This window comes from Natator depressus, chromosome 4 (genome assembly GCF_965152275.1).
Source record: "Natator depressus isolate rNatDep1 chromosome 4, rNatDep2.hap1, whole genome shotgun sequence".
Classification (NCBI taxonomy): Eukaryota; Metazoa; Chordata; order Testudines; family Cheloniidae; genus Natator; species Natator depressus.
Window position 1 is genome coordinate 10,480,328 of NC_134237.1, and position 24,226 is coordinate 10,504,553.

At 46.7% G+C, this 24,226-nt stretch overlaps 1 protein-coding gene across 2 annotated transcripts in view; it reads right to left on the reverse strand.

Annotated features, from left to right (window-relative positions):
• Positions 1 to 15,079: 15,079 nt before the first annotated feature.
• RBPMS (RNA binding protein, mRNA processing factor) overlaps positions 15,080 to 24,226 on the reverse strand; it is a 142,692-nt gene continuing 133,545 nt past the window's right edge. The window contains exons 8-9 of one of the 2 annotated variants that reach the window (XM_074950384.1): positions 20,554 to 20,659; positions 15,080 to 16,797 (exon numbers count right to left, since the gene is read on the reverse strand). Coding sequence is in view for 1 of the 2 variants with exons in the window: in XM_074950385.1 (XP_074806486.1) it covers positions 20,614 to 20,659 (46 nt within the window). In the remaining variant the exon portion in view is untranslated. The remainder of the gene's footprint in view (positions 16,798 to 20,553; positions 20,660 to 24,226) is intronic. The other variant, XM_074950385.1, reaches the window with a different exon arrangement.

The following is a 24,226-nucleotide window of genomic DNA, read 5'->3' on the forward strand; positions in this document are numbered from 1 at the left end:
CCACCCCTGCCCCTCCTCTTCCCTGCCTCTTTCCACCCCATCCCTGCTCCTTCCCCTCCCTCCCAGCACCTCCTGCACACCACTGAACAGCTGTTCTTTGAGTGTTTGTTCATGTCAATGCCCGTCAGGTTTGTGTGCGCTGCAGTTGTCAACTTTGGTTTCCCCCAGGGGACCGTCGAGTCCGGCACCCAGCGACTCCACAGATGGGCAGTGCCAGGTGGAGGAGTTGGATCTATCCTCCACCCCAGACACTTTTGAAGCCACCAGAGATTTAATTGCCATGACAGCTCCTCAGATAAGCCTCCAGATAAGCCTCCAGCTCCTCAGATAAGCATCCGGTGCCGTCTAGAGGCCAACCAACCATGATGTGGCAGTCACCCTCTCAGGCCCAGGGCTTCTTTTCCAGGGGCTCCCGTTTGGTGGCCTCTGAGCACCGACCACCCCAGCCAGCCAAGGATCAGCCTACGCCCCGGTGATCTGAGGCAACTTTGGCACAAGCCTCACCACCAGCCCAGGTCGCCTCCAAAGCAAGACCCATTGCAAGGCCAGGCTACTGTGACCTCGGCTACGATCGCCACAGAGGCTCCAGACACTGACCAGGAGGAGGTCAGGGAGCCGGAGGGCCAGGAGGACCCCATACTGCCTCTGGCTTCCTCATCTTCATCCCTGGACGAGGTGGTGGCAGGAGCTTCAACCTTGGGCCCTCCTCAAATTGACCACAGGGCCTACCAGGACCTCCTCTGGAGGATTCCCTATAACATGATTCCTGCCTCAGTCCCACCTACTGCTAGGGGTGTGGAGCACAAGTACTTCGTCCCCTGTAAGGGATATGAGTATCTGTTCTCTCACCCACAACCATGCTCTCTGGTAGTGTCAGCAGTTACTGAGAAAGAGAGACAGAGGCAGCAGGGGCCGGCGCCTAAATCCAAAGAGTCGAAAAGGATGGACCTTTTCGGCAGGAATCACAGTATTATAGAATATCAGGGTTGGAAGGGACCTCAGGAGGTCATCTAGTCCAACCCCCTGCTCAAAGCACGACCAATCCCCAACTAAATCAGGAAGGTTTACGCAATTGGTGGCCTTCAGCTGAGGATAGCTAACCAGCAAGCTAGCCTCAGTAGATATAACTTCAACTTGTGGGACTCCATGTTGAAGTTTAAGGAGCTGAGTCCACCAGATTCGAGAGCTGAGTTCTTGGCTATTGTTGATGAAGGGAAGGCAGTGGTGCGAACCTCTTTGCAGGCTTCGTTGGACTCGGGGGACTTGGCCGCCCACACCCTTTCCTCAGAAGTAGCCATGAGGAGGAGCTCATGGCTACAGACGTCTGGGTTGCCCCCGGAGGTGCAGCAAACCCTGCAGGACCTACCATTTGAAGGCGCAGGGTTATTTTCGGAGCAAACAGACTCCGAAAATAATTTAATTTAAATAAAAAATAATTTTTAAATAAAATATAAATAAATAAATAATTTTATTTTATTTTAAATAAAATAAAAAATAATTTTTAAATAAAAAATAATTTAAGCCGCACAGCTTAAAGGACTCCCAGGCAACTAGGAAATTGTTGGGCATACACACTCGGGCAACCCAACAAAAACATTTCAAGCCCCAATCACAATAGCAGGGCCCATATCCTCCTCAGCCGAGGCAGGATTTTTATAGGCATGGGGCAGGAATGGCCGGCGCAAGCCTTCCCATCCCCTGCCCGGGCAGGACCAGGGCCCGACCAAGTCACCGTCGGGCTCAAAGCAGGCCTTTTGAAGGTGCGCCCGAGGACGGCGCACCCGCCATGACAATGGATCCTTCCCCTTGTTTCATGAATCGTCTATCCCACTTCTACTGTGCTTAGTCCCAAATAACATCGGACCACTGGGTTCTTCATACAGTAGAAGTGGGATATTCTCCCCAATTCTGCTCCTCCCCTCCCTCCCACCCCACTTCATCGTCCCTCTTCAGGGACCCTTCTCATGAGCAACTCCTTATCCAGGAGGTGCAGGCACTCCTCACCATAGGAGCGGTGGAGGAGGTTTCTCAGGAGCTAAGGGGCAAGGGATTCTATTCCTGCTATTTCCTAATCCCCAAGGCAAAGGGGGGTCTCAGACCCATTCTAGTCCTGCGAGGACTCAACGAATTCATGGTGAAGTTGAAGTTCCGCCTGGTTTCCCTAAGCACGATTATCCCTTCCCTGGAGACTGGTACGCCACCCTTGACATGAAAGACGTGTACTTCCCCATAGCCATTCGACCTGCGCACAGACGATTCCTATGGTTTGTGGATGACCACAAACACTATTAAGTTTACAGCCCTCCCATTCAGTCTATCAATGGCCCCCCAAGTGTTCACCAAGTGCAAGTCAGTCGGAGCGGCCTTCCTCCGGAGGAGGCAGGTGCAGGTATACGCCTACCTCGACGACTGGCTGCGCAGGTGGAATCTCAGGTCCATTTAGTCAGATCCACTTTTGAGAGACTGGGCCTCCTCCTCAATGTGAACAAGTCATTCTACATCGAGAGAATAGAGTTCATCGGGGTGGTGCTCGTCTCGGTGCAGGCAAGAGCATTGCTGCCAGAGACACAATTCCAAGCCACGTCAAATATTATTTAAGGCCTCAGGCAGTACCCGACCACTACTGCAAGGGGATGTCTGAGTCTCCTCAGCCACATGGCAGCCTGCATTTATGTGGTCCGGCATGCCAGGCTGAGGCTCAGACGCCTGCAGGTGTAGCTCGCGTCGGCCTATCACCCGCAACAGCCTAAACTCAGTGGTCACGGTACCAGAGCACATACTTGAGTCCCTCCAATGGTGGCTCGACCCTCGGACGGTGTACGAAGGAGTCCCCTTCCACAGCCCACAGCCCTCCTTGTCCCTGGTAGTGGACGCGTCGGCTCTGGGTTGGGGTGCACATTGGGGAGATCTCCAAACGCAGGGCCTATGGTCACAAGACGAGCTCTCCCTCCATATCAGTATCAAGGAGCTCAGGGCAGTACACCTAGCATGCCAAGCTTTTCGGGCCCGGCTGCAAGGCCAGTGTGTGGCAGTGATGATGGACAACACCACTGCCATGTTTTACATCAACAAGCAGTGTGGAGCCCGTTCCTCTCCCCTATGTTGAGAAGCCCTATGGGATAGCTTGCATAGCCCACTCCATTCACCTGGAGGTGTCCTATCTCCCAGGAGTTCAGAACGAATTAGAAGACCATCTCAGCAGATCGTTTCACAATCACGAGTGGTCCATCCGCTCGGATGTCATACACTCCATCTTCCAAAGATGCACCCCCCGGAGCAACAGAAAGTGCCCAATGTTCTCCTCCTTCCAGAATCACAACCCTGGCTCGATCATGGACACATTTCTGCTACCCTGGAGAGGCTGCCTGTTGTACGCCTTTCCCCCAATCCCTCAAGTGCACAAAGTACTTCTCAAGTTCTGCAGGGACAGAGTGGAGGTAATCCTGGTGGCCCCGGAGTGGCCTCGACAACACTGGTACACCACGCTCCTGGAACTGTCAGTGGACGTCCTGATCGCGTTACCACTCCGTCCCGATCTGACCACTCAGGACCACGGTCGCCTTCACCACCCAGACCTCCAGTCCCTCCATCTCACGGCCTGGAAGCTTCATGGTTAAACCCCATGGAACTTCTGTGCTCGGAACAGGTAAGTAAGGTCCTGCTTGGCAGCAGGAAACCATCCACCAGGGCTAAATGGAAAAGGTTCACTTGCTGGTGTGTCCAGCAGCACACACCTCCACTCCAGGTGTCTACACCACTCATCCTAGAGTACCTTCTGTACCTGAAACAACAAGGACTGGTAGTGTCATCTATCAAAGTACATCTCGCTGCTATCTCGACCTTCCATCCGGGAGTGTCCGGATGCTCTGTATTCGGCAACCTTGTGGTAGGACATTTCCTCACGGGTCTGGAACGGCTACATCCTCAGATGAGACAGCCTGTTTCTGCTTGGGACCTTAACCTGGTTCTCTCCAGACTAATGAGGCTCCCATTTGAACTGCTGGCGACTTGCTCACTCCTCTACCTGTCATGGAAGGTGGCCTTCCTGGTTGCCATCACATCAGCTAGGAGGTTGTTGGAGTTAAAGGCCCTTACCGCCTATCCACCCTAGACGGTCTTCCACAAGGATAAGGTGCAACTCAGGCCTCACCCAGCCTTTCTTCCCAAGGTAATGTCATCCTTCCTTACTAGCCAAGACATTTTTCTACCTGTCTTCTATCCTAAGCCTCATGCCAGTAGTCGAGAGCAGAGGCTACACTCATTGGATGTTCGGCGGGCACTAGCATTCTACATCGAGTGCAGTACGCCATTCAGGCAGTCATGGTGGTAGCAGACTGGATCTCAAAGAATATCTTCCTGGATCCCGTCCTGCATCCGCACATCTTACGAGCTGGCCAAGGTCCCAGCCCCAGCACTTACGGCACATTCCACGAGAGCACAGGCGTTCCTCGCTCAGGTCCTGATACAAGAAATTTGCAGGGCAGTGACTTGGTCCTCACTGGACACGTTCACCTCTCATTATGCTGTCACCCAGCATGCCAGAGATGATGCATGGGAGTCACCTGATTTGGAATTGACATGAACAAGCACTGGAAGAAGAAAAAATCGTTACTCACCTTCTCGTAACTGTTGTTCTTCGAGGTGTGTTGTTCATGTCCATTCCAATACCCACCCGCCTTCCCTTCTGTTAGAGTAGCCGGCAGGGTCCTATATCCAGCTCCATGAAGGCGCCACTCCAGGGGGCTCCACGGCTGACCCGACGGGAGCTGGTAAGGAAAAACTTTCCAATGACTGTGCATGGGGTGCTCACACAACCGTTTGGAATGGATGTGAACAGCACATCTCGAAGAACAACGGTTATGAGAAGGTGAGTAACCGTTTTTTCCGCGATGTGCAGGAAGCACTGGGAGGGAGGGGGCAGAGTTGATCAGCAGGGCGGGCGGCCCTGGACATGACTCACAGAGCCCCTGGAGTACCCTTGTGGACCCCAGTTTGAGAAACGCTGATATAGTGGCATTATGATATTTGCTGTCTTATTATCAATCCCTTTCCTAATGGTTCCTAACATTGTTAGCTTTTTTGAGCAGATATTTTCAGAGAACTATCCAAGATGACTCCAAGATCTCTTTCTTCAGTGGTAACAGCTAATTTAGGTCCTATCATTTTATATGTATAGCTGGGATTATGTTTTCCAACGTGCATTACTTTGCAGTTATCTACATTGCATTTCATTTGACATTTTGTTGCCTGGTCACCCAGCTTTGTGGGATCCCTTAGTAGCTCTTTGCAGTCTGCTTTGGATTGAACTATCTTGACTAGTTTTGTATCATCTTCAAATTTTACCCCCTCACTGTTTATCCCTTTTTCCAGACCGCTTATGAAGATGTTGAACAGCACAGGTCCCAGTACAGATCCTTGGGGATCCCACTATTTACCCTTCTCCATTGTGAAAATTGACCACATTCCTACCCTTTTTTCCCTATCATTTAACCAGTTACTGATCCATGAGAGGACCTTCCCTCTTATCCCAAGACTGCTTGATTTGCTTAAGCGCCTTTGGTGAGGGACCTTGTCAAGGCTTTCTGAAAGTCTAAGTACGCTATATCCACCGGATCACCGGTGTCCACATGCTTGTTGACCCCCTCAAAGAATTCTAATCAATTGGTGAGACAAGAGTTCCCTTTACAAAAGTTATGTCGACTCCTCTTCAGCATATTGTGTTTATCTCTGTGGCTGATAATTCTGTTCTTTATTATAGTTTTATCCGCTTTGCCTGGTACTGAGGTCAAGCTTACCGGACTGTAATTGCCAGGATCACCTCTGAGACCTTTTTTAAAATTGGCAAAACATTAGCTACCCACTAGTCAAGTGGTGCAGAGGCTGATTTAAGGGATAAATTACATACCACCATTACAACTTTTCTCTGTTAGATTAAAGAGCCACCCTGTAATTATTCCCCCCACCCTGTAATTACTTATAGACTGTAATCAGTCACCCCTTAACCTTCTCTTTGTTAAGCAAAATAGATTGAGCTGTCTGTGTATGTCTGCACTGCAAGAAAAGACCCGCAGATGCACTGGCTACTTCCCGCAAAGTTACTGCAATTGAAGAATTCTTCCATCTCCTCCCTGGTTGGGAGGGCAGGGGACAGCAGGATTTTGCATGGTTGAATAAGAACACTGACATAAGGCAGTTTGTAGTGCAGCTGATCTTTAATTCATCACAATCATTCCAGGCTCTTAGAGAAAGGAGAAGAGAGAGGCAAGCTAGCCTAGACCAAGAATACCCACTTGGCTGCGGTCAGCCTGCTCCTGTCACTTCCTATATGTGTAGGCAGATGGCAGTCAGGCACAGGGGGCTGCTGGGCTCTTGTTACCTGCTCATCAGGAGGGCTTGGAAGCTAACGATGATTAGAGGAAGTAATAGCAGTGACATCTGATTATTTCTTTGATTATTGCTTTGTTGCTCATATTCAGATTGCTGCTAATGTTCCAGCCTGGAATTCAGGAATGTGCTGTTGCTTGGAGACTATGCGCAGCAGCCACGGCCTGGGGAAGGGCAGTGGAGGTGGGGATGAAAGTGGTTAGTGTTTACCAGATAACTTTGTTGACCTAGTGCCTGCAAACAGCGACTGCGCTCACTGCCTGTCTTCACCAAAGGACCCAAGTCTGCTGTCCTGCCAAAGCTGTTCTGCTAGACCGGGCACCTGGGCCCTGCACTGGGAGGGAGCTAAGTGCCCAACCCTGAACATCTCCCCACCAGACTCTGTCTACACGACGACTCAGACTTGCCTGCAACCAGTTAGTGACATGGTAGTGTCCAGTTGTGGCTTGTGTCCACACACAAAGTGTTTAATCACAGTGAGGGGAATGAATGACACTGAAATCTACATCACCTGGCGCCTGTCCATCCAGACTGGGCATCTCTTTCTAAGTGATCTGCTCCAGCTCAACCAGAAGTGATGGTCTCAGTGCAGGACTCACTGGCTGGGATGCTCTAGCTTTTGCTATGCAGGAGATGAGATTAGATGGCCATAGTCGTCCTTTGTGGCCTTAAAGCCTATAAACTCATAGTCTGCCCTAGCCACATTTGTTTCACTGTTTTGGCCCATGGTTTTTTTCATTTTTGATGAGACCCGTAACCATGTCAGTCTAACCACTTTGGTTGGTTCTTCTTCCTTTCAGCTCTCTGGGTAGCAGGCCATCCGTATGCTGTGCTGCGCTGTGTGCATAACCAACGGGCACTCTGCTCCAGGATATCCCAGCATGTACTGGGATACTTGAAGCAGGTCCAGAAGAATGGTTGGCACATGGGTGTGTTCTGAGAGAGACATGCTGTATGGACACCCCTCATTGCTGGGATGAGGTGGAAGGAGCGTCACAGACTCAGTACCGAAAAGGAAGAGGCTGACCCTCAGCTAAACCTAGACCTCACTAAACTGGGCAGCACTTGGGGTGGGATTTTTACTTAAGTGGCATTCTACTCTTAGAAGTTTCTTTGTGAAAATAGCCTGATTGCTCTTAGCAGCCACAGCTAACATTTCTCTAGCTGGAACGTTCATGTATTTTTGATGCTCAAGCCAGAATAGCATCCCTCTCACACTCCGATGACTCTGCTGGCATTAGCAGTGAACATGTCTAAGTCAGTGTAGTAAGCAGACAGAACCAAGGGCACACGGAGGGAGAAGACCTATTGAGTAAGCAGCTTCCACTTTTACCAAGTTAATTTTCTGACCAGGACTGCACTTCAGGGTGTACATTATCCAAGGCATTATGCACCAGTCTCGTCTCCCCCTGTCTCCGTTGTGCATGTTCTTTTTCCACTTGTTTTTTCCCCAGCACTAGACTGTTAATCAGGGAGCGTGCAAAGATAAATGCCAGTCTGCATTAATGGTTATTTCCTCACACTTTAAACATACTTCAGGGCACTGCTAATGGCGGAAACTTTAGACTAAGTTTCAAAACTCCGCTTATGGCCAGGAAGCAACTGGTAGTGTGTAACCATATGTGTTAACTGTGGCTTTATGGAGCCCTGAGAGTGAGTTTAGAGGACACTTGCACAGTATCCTACTCTTCTGGGCATTTGAAATCCACTTTCCCCAGCAAACACATGAAGCCCCCAGATGGGTCCCGTATCCCATAGCAGAGTGCGTAGTGGCTGCCTCACTAGAAGATAAGGCTATGGACACAGCTATATTTTGTGACTATTGTGTCACACCACACTAGGCTTTGATGTGCAACTGGTGCTTTGCTCTCTGTCACTCAATAGTGTATAGTTCTGACTTTTTGTACATCATTTAACATAGAAGATTCCAATGTGCAGTTTACCCACATCCTTGCCAGGGCGTTATGGAGTGTTAGGTATTTTTCTGTATCCTGAAACCTTTCTCGGACAGGCAGGGCCTGCGAGGAGCAGCACTGTGGTTGGGCAAGCGTCTCCGAATGGTCATGCTGGAACATTGCTTTCAGTCACTTTAATGACACATTATCTGTGTGACTTTCCCTCTTGACTTCTCCAAGGCTCTGAAAACTCAGGTACAAATCGGCTGTAAATACTGCATTTCTTTTGAGTGCATGATTATACTTAGCATGTGTGTAGTTCTTTTCATCCATGTTTGCTAACGGGGCCTTTCCAGCCCATTACACAGATGGGGCAATAAAGGCTCAGGGGAGGTTTCTCTTGCCCAAGTGTTTTGCATTTGAAGGTGGGCAGAACTGGTTTCCATTGTCTAGATCCTACGTGTGAGTGTTACTAATCTCCGAACTCCCTGTTCCGTGCACAGACCCCGGAACTGTGGGCATGCAGGGAAACAACCGCATGGGATTGTGAGGGGTGGGAAACGAAAAAACTGGAAGGTGTGGACTTGTCCCCAGCCCTTTTGTTTTCCCGCAATAGGCAAAAACACATACCCAGTTCCTCAGCGCACCCTGGGATTTTTTTCCCTTTGTCACTCTCTCCCTCCTGCTTCAGGGCCTATTGCAGGACTGTTCCCCCCTTTCAGCTGAGCCCCACCACCCAGGAGACTCTTTTCCCCGGCAGGTCCCCACTACCTCCCCTCCCAGGGGACTCTGGTAGCCTCTCCCAGGGACCTCCCTGCTGGTCCTTCCATGCTGACAGCCCGGCTCCCTATAGGGGAGTCCCTGTCCCTTCCTCAGCTGCACCTGATTAGTGAGCAGGGCTGGCTGACCCCAGGCAGCTGGCCCTTAAAGGGCCTGCCCCTGTAGTGCTCAAAAGGGAATGTCAAGGTTATCGTTTCCTGCACCCTGTATCTTTAAGGGTTTGGAGCTCTGCTGAAAAAGTAAAAAGGAACACAGTGAGGCTGCAAGAGGGTGGTTGTGCTCTGGTCAAGCTGAGCTGGGGTGTGGGGTATGCAGGCTGCCTTTGTTTGTTTGTTAATATTACATTCACTACAATTCCTTCAAGTGGGCGCATGTGCTAAGGATTTTACCTTGAATCTAGTCTAGCTGGTTAAGTTTAGTTACTAGAAAGTGTTTTATCTTCATTTCTTTTGTAACCATTTCTGACTTTAATGCCTTCTTCTTGTATTCACTTAAAATCTATCTCCTTGTAGTTAAATAAGCTTTTAATTTTTTAACCAAAACGAATCCAGTGTTGTGTAAAGTGACCTGTTTGGGTGACTCTGGTTAAAGTACCAAACTGTTGTAGACTGACGCCCTTACAGGGGCAACAGACCCGCTCTTTTACCCCACACATCCAGCCCATTCCAAATCCTGCCACCACTTCCCCCTCAGCATCTCGATCCCTCCTTTCTCTCCCAAACACACATGCGTCACTCCCCCTCCAGCCCATGCAAAATGCAGCCACTAACCTCTTTTTCCTTGCCCAGCGGTCTGATCATGTTACTTCCTATTTACAATACTCCCATTGGCGCCCCATCAAATACCAGTTTGCATTTCAGCTCCTTGTCACTGCCCTCAAAGCTCTTTGTCACTCTGACCCTTCTACAGATCCTCACGTGTCAAGCTTTGCGTGTTGCCCTGTCCTTTCCTCTTTGCCAGTCCCCTCTTTGTAAGAGTCTCATACAGTCGCCTACGCAGCCCCTTAGGCAGGGCGTGACCACCCTGAGCTCATCCCTGTCCACATTTAAGTCCCTCTTAATATTCCCTTCGCTGCACTGCCTATGGTGAATCAAGGTGACTTCTAAATAATTTGCCTATTGTTGAGGCCCTTCCCTGAGCTCTGGCTGCTTGATTGTGAGTTGCTCAGCACATGGGCTGTCCTTAGGTTCGCAGAAGGGCCTAGTACACCTTGGACACTATCACAAATTCCTACTACTACTAATCTTCCTGTATGTGACTTGTATGTTTAATTAATATTTGTACAGACGTTAGTGATTTTTAGACACTGGGGCACATTCACTTCTGTATGTATTGTGTGTGAAAAGATGGAGATTGCAAGGGGCTGTAACATAGCACAAATGCAGGCAAATATGTAGGTGCTGTTACAGTGACTTGGGACACTTAATGAATGAATATATTTTTCTCCTTTCCAGGTGTTCTAACCCATCCCGTTTAGTCCACTGGGATTTTACCCAGTGTTAGAGTCCAATATTGGCCCTGGAATTCCAGCTTTCAGCCATATCCTGCTGTCATTGTGGTCACCTGCATGTACACATGCCATGCTGAGCTAAGGGGTGTGTAGGGCATTTCAATAGTTCCATGATGGATTCCCTGGGTCATTTATTACCCTCTTTGCTCGTGGAGACACATGGAACTGTTGGGGTTTGTTTTGGTAAATGTGGGCCCAATGAGCGCTTGAAACACCAGCCCTTAGAACAGCAAGTTCCACTAGGCTCCCTAGACTGGTTACCTCCCTCTCAGTTAGCAATTTTACCTTATGTGACTTATATTTTGCTCTAACTACATGCCTAACTCTTGCTCTGGGTCTGCCAAAAATTCTTTTCCCAATGCCTCTTGGAAAGAAAATGGTGACTGCACTGTTCACCTTGGGGTTTCCTTAGCTCTGGTCTACACTAGGGGGAGGGATGCCTCTAAGTTACGCAACTTCAGCTATGTACTTAGATCTGCTTACCGCGGTGTCTTCACCGCAGTGAGTCGACTGCTGCCGCTCCCGCGTCGACTCCGCCTGCGCCTCTCACGGAGCCGGAGTAAGGAGTCGACGGGAGAGCGCTCGGGGGTCAATTTATCACATCTAGACTAGACGCGATAAATCGATCCCCGCTGGATCGATCGCTGCCCGCCGATCCGGCGGGTAGTGTAGACATACCCTTAGTGTATAATGTTGAGAATAGCTTCCCGGTTCATCTCGATTCTCATGGCCTTCACTAAAGCGGCACAAACAGTGCTTTTCCCACAGACAAAGGCCACATTTTAATCCTTTTGATGCATGCTGAGTTTACATACTATGGTTCTCAGGACTGTTTCACCAAGATGGCTCTTTTCATCAGTATGTTGTTTTAAGCATCTTACTCTTTGGTCGAGGCTGATGGGGCATATAAGGACACAGGCATTTTCATCCACTTTATAATGAAAACATTCTGGTGCAGATTTATGGCTAGAGTTTTAAAAATGCTCAACACCCATTGGCTCCCACTGGGACATTCCACGTTCCTTGTTCTCAGTGGGAGCTGCTGGGCACTTTTGAAAATCTGGCCCTTAGAGTCAGATTTTTAATGATATTTATATGCCTAAAGATGCAGGTAGACACCTATTGATATTTTTCAAACTCGCCTGGTGCCTAGCTCCCATTGCAATCAAGGGGAGTTAGGCACCTAGGGCTAGTTACACAAGGGGTTTAGGCAACTACGTCCAACATTTAGATACTCAAAACCTTTGCTCAGCTGCCACCTAACCCTGTATGCACCTGCATGTCTGTTGGTGGGCATGTGCAAAGCCATCTAAGTCAAGCTGCCAGGTGCCTATCTCACACCTAAGCCCCATAGGATTCATGAATTTGGCAATTCCCCTGCCTGTCTTGCCTGCAGGGGTCCACTCCAGTAGGTGTGCTCAGAGGTGCCCACAAAGGGCATCTACCAGATCAGGCCCCACACAATGTGGTGGTGCTGCCCCCTCCTTTTCAGCCAATAGCTCCCTGGTGCAGGCACTCACCTGGGATTTGGGAGACCCTCCTCTACCTGACCTGGTGCAGGGACGTGAACCTAGATCTCTTGTATCACCCATGACTTCCCTACCCACTGGGCTAGCAGGTATTCTAGGGTGCAGCTTTCTCAAGCTCTCCTGTTGATGATGGTCCACGTTATATAAGTACTGAAATAGTCACTGGAGTAGGAACTTGAGCCCAGGCTGCCCCCCTTAGATGATGCCCTAGCCACTAGGCTAGAAAGTCATTCACATGCTTTCTCTGGCCCAATGAATGTTTAGGCACCTAAATACCTTTAAAAATCTGGCCTTTAGTGTTTGCTGTGTTTGCGTTTTTCATGCCTAACTCAATGGAAAATCACATCATTGCCAAGCCGGATGGGCCTCAAAATCAACCCATAGCAATTTTAAAAACACGGACTCATTGCTTGAGGTCCTGCTGATCCCTTCCATGCTGGGTTTTTAAGCTTTCTTAAAGGACCAAGCAAGCCAGGTGTACTGTGTTTTGCCCTGGATATCGTCGTGTCTGGGTGAATGCTTTACCCAGACTGCTAACTTTGAACACCTTGTATGGACGAGAGCAGAATGTGGAACCAGTGTGAGGGACTGGCGTTTCATAGACCCACAGGGTTAGACGGGCCGCAAGGGTCATCTATTCTAAGCCCCTGCCAAGATGCAGGATTTGTTGAGTTCAGAACATTCAAGATAGGTGCCTATCCAGCCTCCTTTTGAAAACTTCCAGGGAAGGAGCATCCATCCTAGGCAGTCTGGGCCGTTGTCCTACTGTCCGTATAGTTATTAAGGTTTTCCTGAGATTTAATCTAAATCAGCTGTGCTGTAGTTTGAACCCATTGCCTCTTGTCCTGCCCTTTGTGGCAAGATTGAGCAACTTTTCTCCATCTTTTTTATGGCAGCCTCTCAAATAGTTGAAGACAGCTATCACGTCTCCCCCTTGATCGCCTCTTTTCCAAACTAAACATACTCAGTTCCTTCAGCCTTTGCTCATATGGCTGCATTCCATCCCTTTGATCATCTTTGTCACTCGCCTTTGGATCCTTTCCAGTTTCTCTACATCCTTTCTATCCATTGGTGACCAAAATTGGACACGCTACTCCAGCTGAGGCCTAACCAGCGCCGAGTAGAGCGGTACTATCACCTGCCATGGCTTGCATGCTCTGCCTCTGTTATTGCAACCCAGAATTGCATTTGCTTTTTTTGTAACAGCATCACACTGTTAACTCATGTTGAAGTTGTGATCCACCACAACTCCCAGATCCTTCTCAGCAGTGCTGCTGCCAAGCCATTATCCCCCATGCTGTATTTGTGCACTTGGTTTTTCATCCCTAAGTGTAGCACCTTACTTTTGTCTTTGTTGCATTTCATTTTGTTGTCTACAGCGCAGTTCTTCAATTTATCAAGCTCCCTTTGAATTTTAGCTCTGTCCTCCAAAATGTTTGAACCCCCCACCCCCAGCTTTGTGTCATCTGCAGATTTGATCAGTATGCTCTCTATTCCTAAGGCCAGGTCATTAATGAAGCTGATAAATCACAGTGGACCCAGAAAAGATACCTGTGGAACCCCACTCTAGACCTACTTTCAAGCTGACATCATCCCATTAATAGTTACCTGTTGTTTGTGGTTGTGTAACCAATTATGTCTCCACTTAATGGTAGTTCTGCCGAACCCGCATTTCTCCAGCTTACTTGTCAGAATGTCACATGGGACTGTGTTCAAAGCCTTGCTAAAGTGCAGGTATATTATGTCCACTGCATTCACCATCCACCAAACCAGTTACCCTGTCAAAGAAGGAAATCAAACTGGTTTGGCATGATTTGGTCTTAGTAAATCCATGCTGGCTGCTAGTGATCCCCCCTTCATTCTGCAGGTATTCACAAATTGAATGTTTTATACATTGGTGTAGTAGCTTCCCAGGTATCAGGGTCAGGCTGACTGGTCTGTAGTTCTCGGGCTTCTCCCTTTTCCCCTTTTTCAAGATGTTAGCCCTTCCCCAGTCTTCTGGAACCTCTCCTGTCATCCATGAATTTGAAAATATTATTGCCAGTGGCTCTGAGGTTTCTTCAACTAATTCCTTCAGCACCTTGGAGTGAATAGCATCAGGCCCTGCGGACTTTAATGTATTCAAATTAGTCAGAAGATCTCTGCTGTGTTCGTTACTTATCCTGATCTGCCTCCCTTTCCCTTCATTGTCTATGGTAACTTTCCTAGTCGTCTGGTCACATGTTATTTTTTGTGTGAAGACTGAAGCAACATAGACATTGAGCTGCTCTGCCTTCCTATCATCTTCCATGACCAGCCCACCTTCTCCATTGAGCAGCGGACCCACACCGTCCTTGACCTTTCTCTTTTGCCTGACATATTTGAGGAACCCCTTCTTGTTGTCGTTAACATTCCTTGCCAGCTGTAACTCATTCTTTGCCTGGTCTTTGCTGATTTTGCCCCTGCACACTCATGCTATTCCCATGTATACTTCCTTGGTGACGTGCTCTGTTTTCTCCCTAAAAGTGCAAAAGGGACCATTGTGAGCACCTGGTTTGACCTTCTGCATAGCACCAGCCAGAAGAGAGTGGGCCGGGCTGGGAGGCCTCTGCATACACAGTCCAAAATTGCCCCCCATGTTCCTCCCCCCACCCCCCCAAACACTGAAAAACATGAATGCTACTTGCTGCTGGCTAGAACTGGCCTGTAATGATCTTAGGTTGGCTGCCTGACAACAATGATGAGTTATCGAAAGTAATGGTGCGCCACGATTAACAATCGTGTACAGCGCTCAGCTCTTGTAATTCATTTCCTGATATCAGGGCCTTGTGATAGTCATTCTAGAGCTGGTAGGCCAATGTAGTGCCTGTCAGAGCTTCTTGCAGGACTGAGACCCCAGCCTCAGTCACATGTGAGGTTCCCAGATGCGCGTGGATTGGTCACCCTGCCATAAGCAAATCAGCACCCCAGGCTGTGGTATAAGTTATAATAATCATTGTTTTATTTTTTAAAAATTACAATAGAAAAGTACCTTTAAACATATTTCAAAAAAGCAGAGTAGACAATGTGGAAGTTTCTTTCCTCTATTACCCAAAACAAATACAGAAAATCCGTTTTCTAAAGAACTAGTCTATTGGTTCGAATGCTTATACATTTCTGTTTAGATTTATTTCAACATTTGCCTTAGAATTTAATTTGTTCTCAAGTTCTCCTTGTCACTTTGTTTAAACAAAAGTAGAAGTGATGTTTTTCTGTCTTATGCTTTCAACTACCATTGTGGTCTTCGGACTGAAGAATTCTCAACATCTGCATTTCCACAAAGAACAATTGTGTTGTCATCATAAAAACACTGACATCACTACGTGTTCAGCACAATGTGAACAAAACTAGGGGGGAAACTTGTGAGCACACTTTCACCACACTTGTCAACAATCAGGGCCTCGACCCAATCAGTGCAGTCTGCAGCACAGCATTCCTTACGGGGGAGTGGGTGGAGAGAGAGAGTCGTCTGTAGGGGGAAGGAGTTGTCAATCCTTTTACAAGAAAACAAAGACTCATTTTTATATTCTATTCCTGTGCAGAGTGAAAAGCAATCGGGGAAAAGGAATGTACTGTGAAAATAAGCTTCTTGTTGCTGGTACAGTATTCTCAGTAAACATTACAAATATTGCTTCAAGACAATGACTAGAGTAAAGAACAGGGTTTAGCAGAAAATGCCAACGCTTCCCTTTTTGGCTTCATTTTTGCATTGAAAATACCAGTATATTACCGAGCAAGGAGCTGGACAGGCATCAACTATTCATTAAGGCCCAAATTCAACAAAGCACTTAAGTGTAACTGTGAGCATGTGTTTAAGTCCCATGCACTTCAACTAGACTTAAGCATGTTCTTGAGTGTGTTGCTGAATTGGGGTCAATTTTTCCCCAGTACAGCTGTTTACATTGCCAATAAAAATTTCAAGCAGTTACTGGAACCAGCCCTTCCTGCCCCTGGAAAGAAAGATGTGACCCAGCAAATGTATCTGTACATGAAGAAAGCACAGGGAGAACTCTCGTTAATAACAGTCTCAACTTGCTCCATGCATGGCTTTTCCCTGCATAGCTCTCTGCTAGACTAAAGCCTCACACTGCAAGCTGTAACTGTAGCCCGAAGGTAGAAAAATTATACTAAGTTGTTTTCTGATTGTCCTGCCTGATAGAATATGGTACACTGGGGAATAAAACCCGAATACTGTAAATATACTCAGATCTGTAGTGCAGCACATTTTAACTCCGCCCAGGCTGAGCACAATACCTATAAACCTAACAATACAATTATTTAATTCTTAACAAGATTTAAAAACATCTTCAACATGCAGCTTACAAAAAAGAAAAACAAGAGAGAATCTTAATTGCACGCATTCAAAAGTCAAGCACAAAACTGGTGATCTAACCCGGTGTAAGATCATTATACGCACAATGTCTGGTATAAAAATACTTGCTCTCTTTTTGCTTTTATAGTTTGCTTTTTTATGTTTTTTGTTTGAAAATACTTTTCAAACTATACAGCAATGACTGTCCGACCGTGCTTTCACAAGTAACACTCTTCCTTACAATAATACAGTGTAAAAAAGGAAAACATCATTAGTTTGTATGCTTTTTTTCTTCTACGAGAGCAGATGTGTGATAGAGGCTGTGGCAAAGTCTTGAAGGAATCAAAACTTGTGTGAGGTTTTTCAAGCCTGCAACAATGGAGAGGAACAGGAGTTAGAAAGGCATTTGAAATCCTGGAATGGGGGAGATTAAAAGTAACTGGATTTGAAGGAAGCTTTAGATGCATTCGCATGCAGAAGTATGCGTCTGGAGAGTTGTCAAACACATCTAATAAATGAGCTCTCTGGGCACCTGCAACAGGGAGAGTTTTTTTTAAATGGGTGTATGTGTGTATCTACAGGGGCTAGAAGGGTGGTGGAGAGGGAAATCATTACCACATAATAGACACATAGATTTTAAGGCCAGAAGGAACCATCAGAACAATATAGTGGCCACATGGGGTCAGCCCAATGGTCCACCTAGCCCAGTATCCTGTCTTCTGATAGTGGCCAAGTGCTTCCGAGGGAATGAACAGAACAGGGCAATTACTGAGTGATCCATCCCCTGCCATCCAGAGCATAGGGTTGAGCCCCACACCATCTTATGGACCGATCCTCCATGAATTTATGTAATTCTTTTTTTAACCCAATTATACTTTTGGCTTTCACAACATCCCTTGGCAATGAGTTCCACAGGTTGGCTGTGCATTGTGTGAAGAAGTACTTCCTTTTGTTTGTTTTAAACTAGCTGTCTATTAAATTCATTGTGTGGCCCCTGGTTCTTGTTCCTTTCCTAATGGTTCCTCACATTATGTTAGCTTTTTTGACTGCCTCTGCAAATTGAGCAGATGTTTTCAGAGAACTAGTCACAGTGACTCCAATATCTCTTTCTTGAGTGGTAACAGCTAGTTTAGACCCCATCATTCTGTATGTATAGTTTAGATTATACTTTCCAATGTGCATTATGTTGCAGTTATCCACATTGCATTTCATCTGGCGTTTTGTTGCCCAGTCACCCAGTTTTGTAAGATGCTTTTGTAACTGTTCGCAGTCCTGGCTTTGGACTTAAATATCTTGAGTAGTTTTATATCATCTGCAAATTTTGCCACCTCATTGTTTACCCCCTTTTCCAGATCATTTATGAGTATGTTGAACAGCACAGGTCCCAGTACAGATCCTTTTGGGATCCCACTCATTCCCCCTCTCCACAGTGAGACCTAACCATTTCTTCCTACCCTTTGTTTCCTGTCTTTTAACCAGTTACTGATCCATGAGAGGACTTTCCCTCTTATCCCATGACTCCTTATTTTGCTTAAGAGCCTTTGGTGAGGAACATTGGCAAAGGCTTTCTGAAAGTCCAAGTTCAATATATCCACTGGATCCCCCTTGTCCATGTGCTTGTTGATCCCCTCAAAGAATTCTAATAGATTGGTGAGGCATGATTTCCCTTTACAAAAGCTGTATTGACTCTTCCCCCACAAATTGTGTTCATCTATGTGTCTGATAAGTCTGTTCTTTACTATAATTTCAACCAATTTGCCAGGTACTGAAGTTAGGCTTATGAGACTATTATTGCCAGGATCTTCTCCTGGAGCCTTTTTAAAAAACTGGCGTTATGTTACATACCCTCCAGTTGTCTGGTACAGAGGCAGATTTAAGCGATAGGTTACATACCACACTTAGGAGTTCTGCCGTCTCACATTTATGTTCCTTCACAACTCGTGGGTGAATGCCATCTGGTGCTGGTGACTTATTACTGTTTAATGTATTGATTTGTTCCAAAACTTCCTCTACTGTCACCTCAGTGTGGGACAGTTTCTCAGTTTTGTCACCTAAACAGAATGGCTCAGGTGTGAGAATCTCCTTCACATCCTCTGCAGTATTCATTTAGCTTCTTAGCAATGGACTTGTCTTCCTTGAGTGCTTCTTTGGCGCCTTGTTTGTCCAGTGGTCCCTAATAATTGTTTGGCCGGCTTCCTGCTTCTCATGTGCTTTAAAAAAATCGCTGGTAGTTTGTGTGTCTTTTGCTAGTTGCTCTTCAAATTCTTTTTTGCCCTGCCTAATTATACTTCTATACTTGACTTACCAGAGTTTATGTTCCTGCTATTTTTCTCAAGATGCCTTTCTATTTTAAAGGATGCCTTTTTGCCTCTAACTGCCTCTTTTAGTCTGTTGTTTAGCCAGGGTGGCATTTTTTTTGGTCCGCTCACTGTTTTTTTTAATTTGGGGCAGACGTTTAGTGTGTGCCACTATTGTGGTATTTTTAAAAAGTTTCCATGCAGGTTGCAGGCATTTCACTCTTGTGACGGTTCCTTTTAATTTCCATTTAACTAGCTTCCTCCTTTTTGTGTAGTTCCCCTTTTTGAAGTTAAATGCTGCTGCGGTGGCCGCCTTTGGTATTTTCTCTCCCACAAGGATGTTAAACTTAATTACATTATGGTTACTAATAACAAGCGGTTCAGCCATATTCACCCTTCTGGGGGAGGTCTAGATTGGATATTAGGAAAAACTTTTTCACTAGGAGGGTGGTGAAGCACTGGAATGGCTTCCCTAGGGAGGTGGTGGAATCTCCTTCCTTAGAGGTTTTTAAGGTCAGGCTTGACAAAGCCCTGGCTGGGATGATTTAGTGGGGAATTGGTCCTGCTTTGAGCAGGGGGTTGATGACCTCCTGAGGTCCCTTCCAACCCTGATCTTCTATGAGTCTATCATTCACCTCTTGGACCAGACCCTGTGTGCCACTTAGGACTAAATCAAGAACTGCCTCTCCCCTTTTGGGTTCCAAGACTAGCTGCTCCAAGACACAGTCATTACTGGTGTCTAGAAAATTTATTTCTGCATCCTGTCCTGCAGTGACACATACCCAGTCAATATGGGGATAGTTGAAATCACCCAGTGTTACTAAGATTTCTATTTTTTTAGACTCTCTAATCTCCCTGATCATTTCAGATTCCGTCACCATCCTGGTCAGGTGGTCAGTAGTATATTCCTACTGCTGTATTCTTGTTATTCAAACATGGAATTTCTATCCATAGAGATTCCTTAGTACAGTTTAATCCATTTAAGATATTTACTGTATTTGACACTATTCTTTCTTTCCCATATAGTACAACTCCCTCACCTGCATGACCTACTCTCATCGCTGAGTATTTTGTACGCTGGTATTACTGTGTTCCCACTGATTATCATCATTCCACCAAGTTTCTGTGATGCCTATAATAATAATAATCTCATTTAGTACCAGGCACTCAAGTTCACCCATCTTAGTATATAGATTTCTAGCATGTATATACAAGCACTTATAAAATGTGTCACTGTTTAGTTGTCATGTGACGTAATTGAATAGGATTTCTTTTTCAAATGACTGTTTCTCTTCAGTGGCTTCTGGGACTTTATCAACTTCTATCCTCTCTGCTTTACTAGGCTATAGAGAATCCCCGTTAATAGATCCTCCCCTAAGGGATCTCTCTGTCTGAACTTTGTGCTTCTCTCCCCCAGGCCCTAGTTTAAAATGTCCTGTACCACCTTTTAAATTTTACATGCCAGCAGTCTGGTTCTATTTTGGTTTAGGTGACGCCCATCCTTCCTGTACAGCTGCAAAGTGCTTTGCGTGGCAGACAGGTGACTGCCCAGCATGTGGGCTAATGAATGTATTCTTCTCTACGTGCCCCTGCGACTGCATCTGTGCCATTTGCCACACAGACGCAGGAGCAGGGTGAAGTGCCAGTCCCGTGATTCACTGCGCTGGACACTGCATCCTCGCTGCAGGTCTGAGACAATAATTCTCCCACGTTATGACTGTAAGCCCCACGGCAGCTTAGGGGGTGAAGAAGCTGATCCTGCTCATTTGCTGCCAGGAGGGTTTCATCCCCAAAGCAGTGTGCGGTTTGACGGTTGCCTCTAACTTACCAGCACACTGTAGTTTTGCAGGAGGGCATGAGAAACCAGTAGCCACCTTCAAAGGCTCCATTAATACCCACAAGACTGATTGTAGCCACCATCACACACCTGATACCTGTGACAGAAAAAAGACAGGTACAGTCAGAAACTCCACAGGAACCATGTGTGTTTCTGAATTGACACTGAGGTCTGGAAATCCAAGAGGGGGAGCACCAAATAACGGAGAACTTGTTGCCATTCATGCAACACTGACTGTTTCCAAGTTGTCAATAATGGAGGTGATAACATCTGTTTCAGAGGAGCAAGGGGCAGGGTGCACAGCCCCAGGAAAGGGTGAAGTTGCTGGAAGTGGCCTCATGCCTTCATGGATGACCTGGGAGGTTGCTGTGATAGCAATGTCAGGCGTCTGGCCTCATATCCTGCTGAAGAGGTTTGTGGGGGACTGAGGACTGTGCGTGAAAGCAGCTAGAACTACAATTCTCTTTGCTCTTTGTGCAGTTACAGCTGCATTACTTTTATGCTTCATAAACGCCCTGTTCAGTTCCTAACTCTCCACTGGACTTCCTTAACTGGTGGATTAAACACAGCAAACATCTGCATTGGGGAAGGTTGGGAGATAAGAGGTAGGGGTGTCCGCCTCCGTGTCTGGCCTTTGGATGCTACAGGCCTGGTTGGGATTACTGGAGATTGCTCATTCCAAAGTACAAGATAGCACGGGCACGTTGATTTTTTAACAAAAACTGACTAATGTAATAAAAAAAAAATCAAGTTTTAAGTAGAGCATCTTTAACGAGAATGTCCAGCATTACAACGCTCATGATTTTCTGTCCCCTGCCGCTATTTTTAAGAGTCTCTTCAGCAGGGAGTGTGAGTGGGCCTGACAGACACCCCAAATGTGCTCAGGCTTGCTCATAGATCTGCAGATTCCAAGGCTAGAAGGGCCATTGTGATCATCTAGTCTGACCTCCTGGAAAACATGGACCACAGACCGTCCTAGAGCAGATCTGTTAGAAAAACATCCCATCTTCGTTTAAAATTGCCAGTGATGGAGAATCCACCACAATCTTAGTAAACTGTTAAAATGGTTAATTACCCTTGCTATTAAAAATTTACACCTTATTTCCAGTCTAAATTTGCCTAGCTTCAACTTCCAGCCATTGGATCATGTTATATCTTTCTCTAACAGACTTGAGGAGCCCATTATTAAATATTTGTTCCCCATGTAAATACCTATAGACTGTGATCAAGTCACCCCTTCACCTTCTCTTTGTTAAAATAAATAGATTGAGCTCTGTGAATCAAGGTATGTTTTCTGATCCTTTAATCATTCTTGCAACTCTTCTCTGACCCTTCTCAGATTTATCAACATCCTTCTTGAACTGTGGGCACCAGAACCTTACACAGTATCCAGCAGCGGTCAGACTAGTGCCAAATACAGAGGTAAAATAACCTCTCTACCTCTACTTGAGATTCCTTTGTATACGCATCCCAAGATCACACGAGCTTTTTTGGCCACAGTGTCACACTGAGAGCTGATGTTTAGCTGATTGTCCCCCATGCTCCTCACATCTTTGTCCGAGTCCCTGCTCCCCAGCATAGAGTCCCCCATCCTGTAAGTATGGCCCCCATTCTTTGTTCCTAGATGTGAACATTTTGATTTAGCCATATAAAATGCATATTGCTTGCTTGCACCCAGTTTACCAAGCGATCTAGATCGTTCTGATTCCGTGACCTGTCCTCTTTGTTTTTAACCAATCCTCCAATTTACGTGTTGCCTGCAAACTTTATCAGTGATGATTTTATGTTTTCTTCCAGGTCATTGATAAAAATGTTAAAAAGTATAGGGCCAAAAACTGATCCCTGCAGCACCTCCCAAGAAACACACCCACTTGATGATGACTCACTGTTTACAATTACATTTTGAGGCCTATCAACCAGGTTTTAATCCCTTTAATGTGAGCCACATTAAGTTTATATTCTAGCTTTTTAATCAAAATGTCCTGCTGTATCAAGTGAAAAGCCTTACTTCTGTCTAAGAAGATTAATCAACACTATTATCTTAATCAAACAAATTTGTAATCTCATCAAAAAAAGATATCGATCAGTTTGACAGGATCTAGTTTCCTTACATCCTTATTGATTGGCATTAATTATATTACCCTCCTTTAATTCTTTATTAATGATAATAGTAATTATCACATGATTTGACTGTCTGTTTTTCCCAAATACAGAACAGAAATATTTATTGAACTTCTGCTTTTTATGCATTTTTATTGATAATTCTGTTTTGATCTAGTAATAGACTAGAATTCTTTTTGTTCCTAATATACTTAAAAACCTCCTCCTTATTGTCCTTAATTCTGCTGGCCATGATTCCTTTTTCTGTCCCTTTGCTTCCCTTATCATTTTTTTACAATTCCTAGTTTCTGCTTTATATTCATTACTATCAGCTTCCCCTTCCTTCCATTGTTATGTATTTTTATTTTTTACAGCTGCCTTCACTTCCCCTCTAAACCAGGTCAGTTCTTTAACCAATATCATTTTCTTCCTCTACTGCGGGATTGTGACTTTTTGGGCATGTAGTTTGGGCTTGTCTGCACATTTCCCCTTTCCCTTCCTGTCTGTGCACACACCGGCCGGCCACGCCTGCAGCTTTAACTCTACCGCTGCGCAGTGTAGGGGAGTGATGCCGGCGTGCTAGTTCTCCCAGCATCACCAGTCCCGGGATTACCAATCCCAACACCCTGACCCCAGGAGCCAGTCGTCACACACTAGATGTGCAACATACTGGAGCAGTAACTAAAATGAGTCACTGGGCAGAACAAATCAAACAGAGCAGTAAGCCCGGCTGCCGCAGATCCCTGCCCAGAACTGTCGCGGTCCCAGGACCTTACCACAGTGACGTGCAAAGCTCAGGCAGCCTCTCCCCAGAAACAGTCAGTGACCACACAATTGAGGTGCAAATCAGGAAGCACCCGGCGCAGTCTGAACCAGGGAGGAGCGACAGTGACCCTGTGTGCCTGGGACACAGAGGCACATCCCACTCCCCTGTTCCCACTAGGAAGGAGTGCCAGAGAGAGACAAGTGGAGCTGCCCAAGTCGTTGTCTCCCTGCCGGGCTGCTCTTGGGGCAGTGCAGCGAGAAGCACGAGACAGACTGCACTAGGCCTGACTCTCGACTGGGCAGTCCGAACATTTACTGCTACTGCTCACTTTGAACTGCGTCGCCCCTGTACCTAGGGCATCTGCAGCCTTCCCCTTTTCTGCCAGCCCTAATAAACACCCTCTCCCGTAGCCATACGAGTGGTTAGTGGGATCCACCAGGGCTAGCGCCTACAAGGCCCAGCTGCTGAAGCACCTACAAGGCTGGCCTCTGAGTTGCAGTCCACCCAGCATGCTACGGGCACCGTAGGGGTTTGGCGTGCCTGGCCCTGAGCAGCCCCAATAATGACAGCATGACTGAGCCCCTAATGAATTAGGCTGTCTCTGCTGCAGGGGGAACATTGCCCCGCCTCGCAGACTTTCAGGGATTCCTACAGGGTCGCACAGAAAGTCTGGAAAAGAGCGGGGAGCAGAACGCCGCTCTCCCCGCAGAACTCTGATGGAGACAGGACCCCGTCCTGCCGAGAACCTCGCGGGGGGAGCCATTCTCCTGCCCGAGCGACGCCCCCACTCTGTTCTGG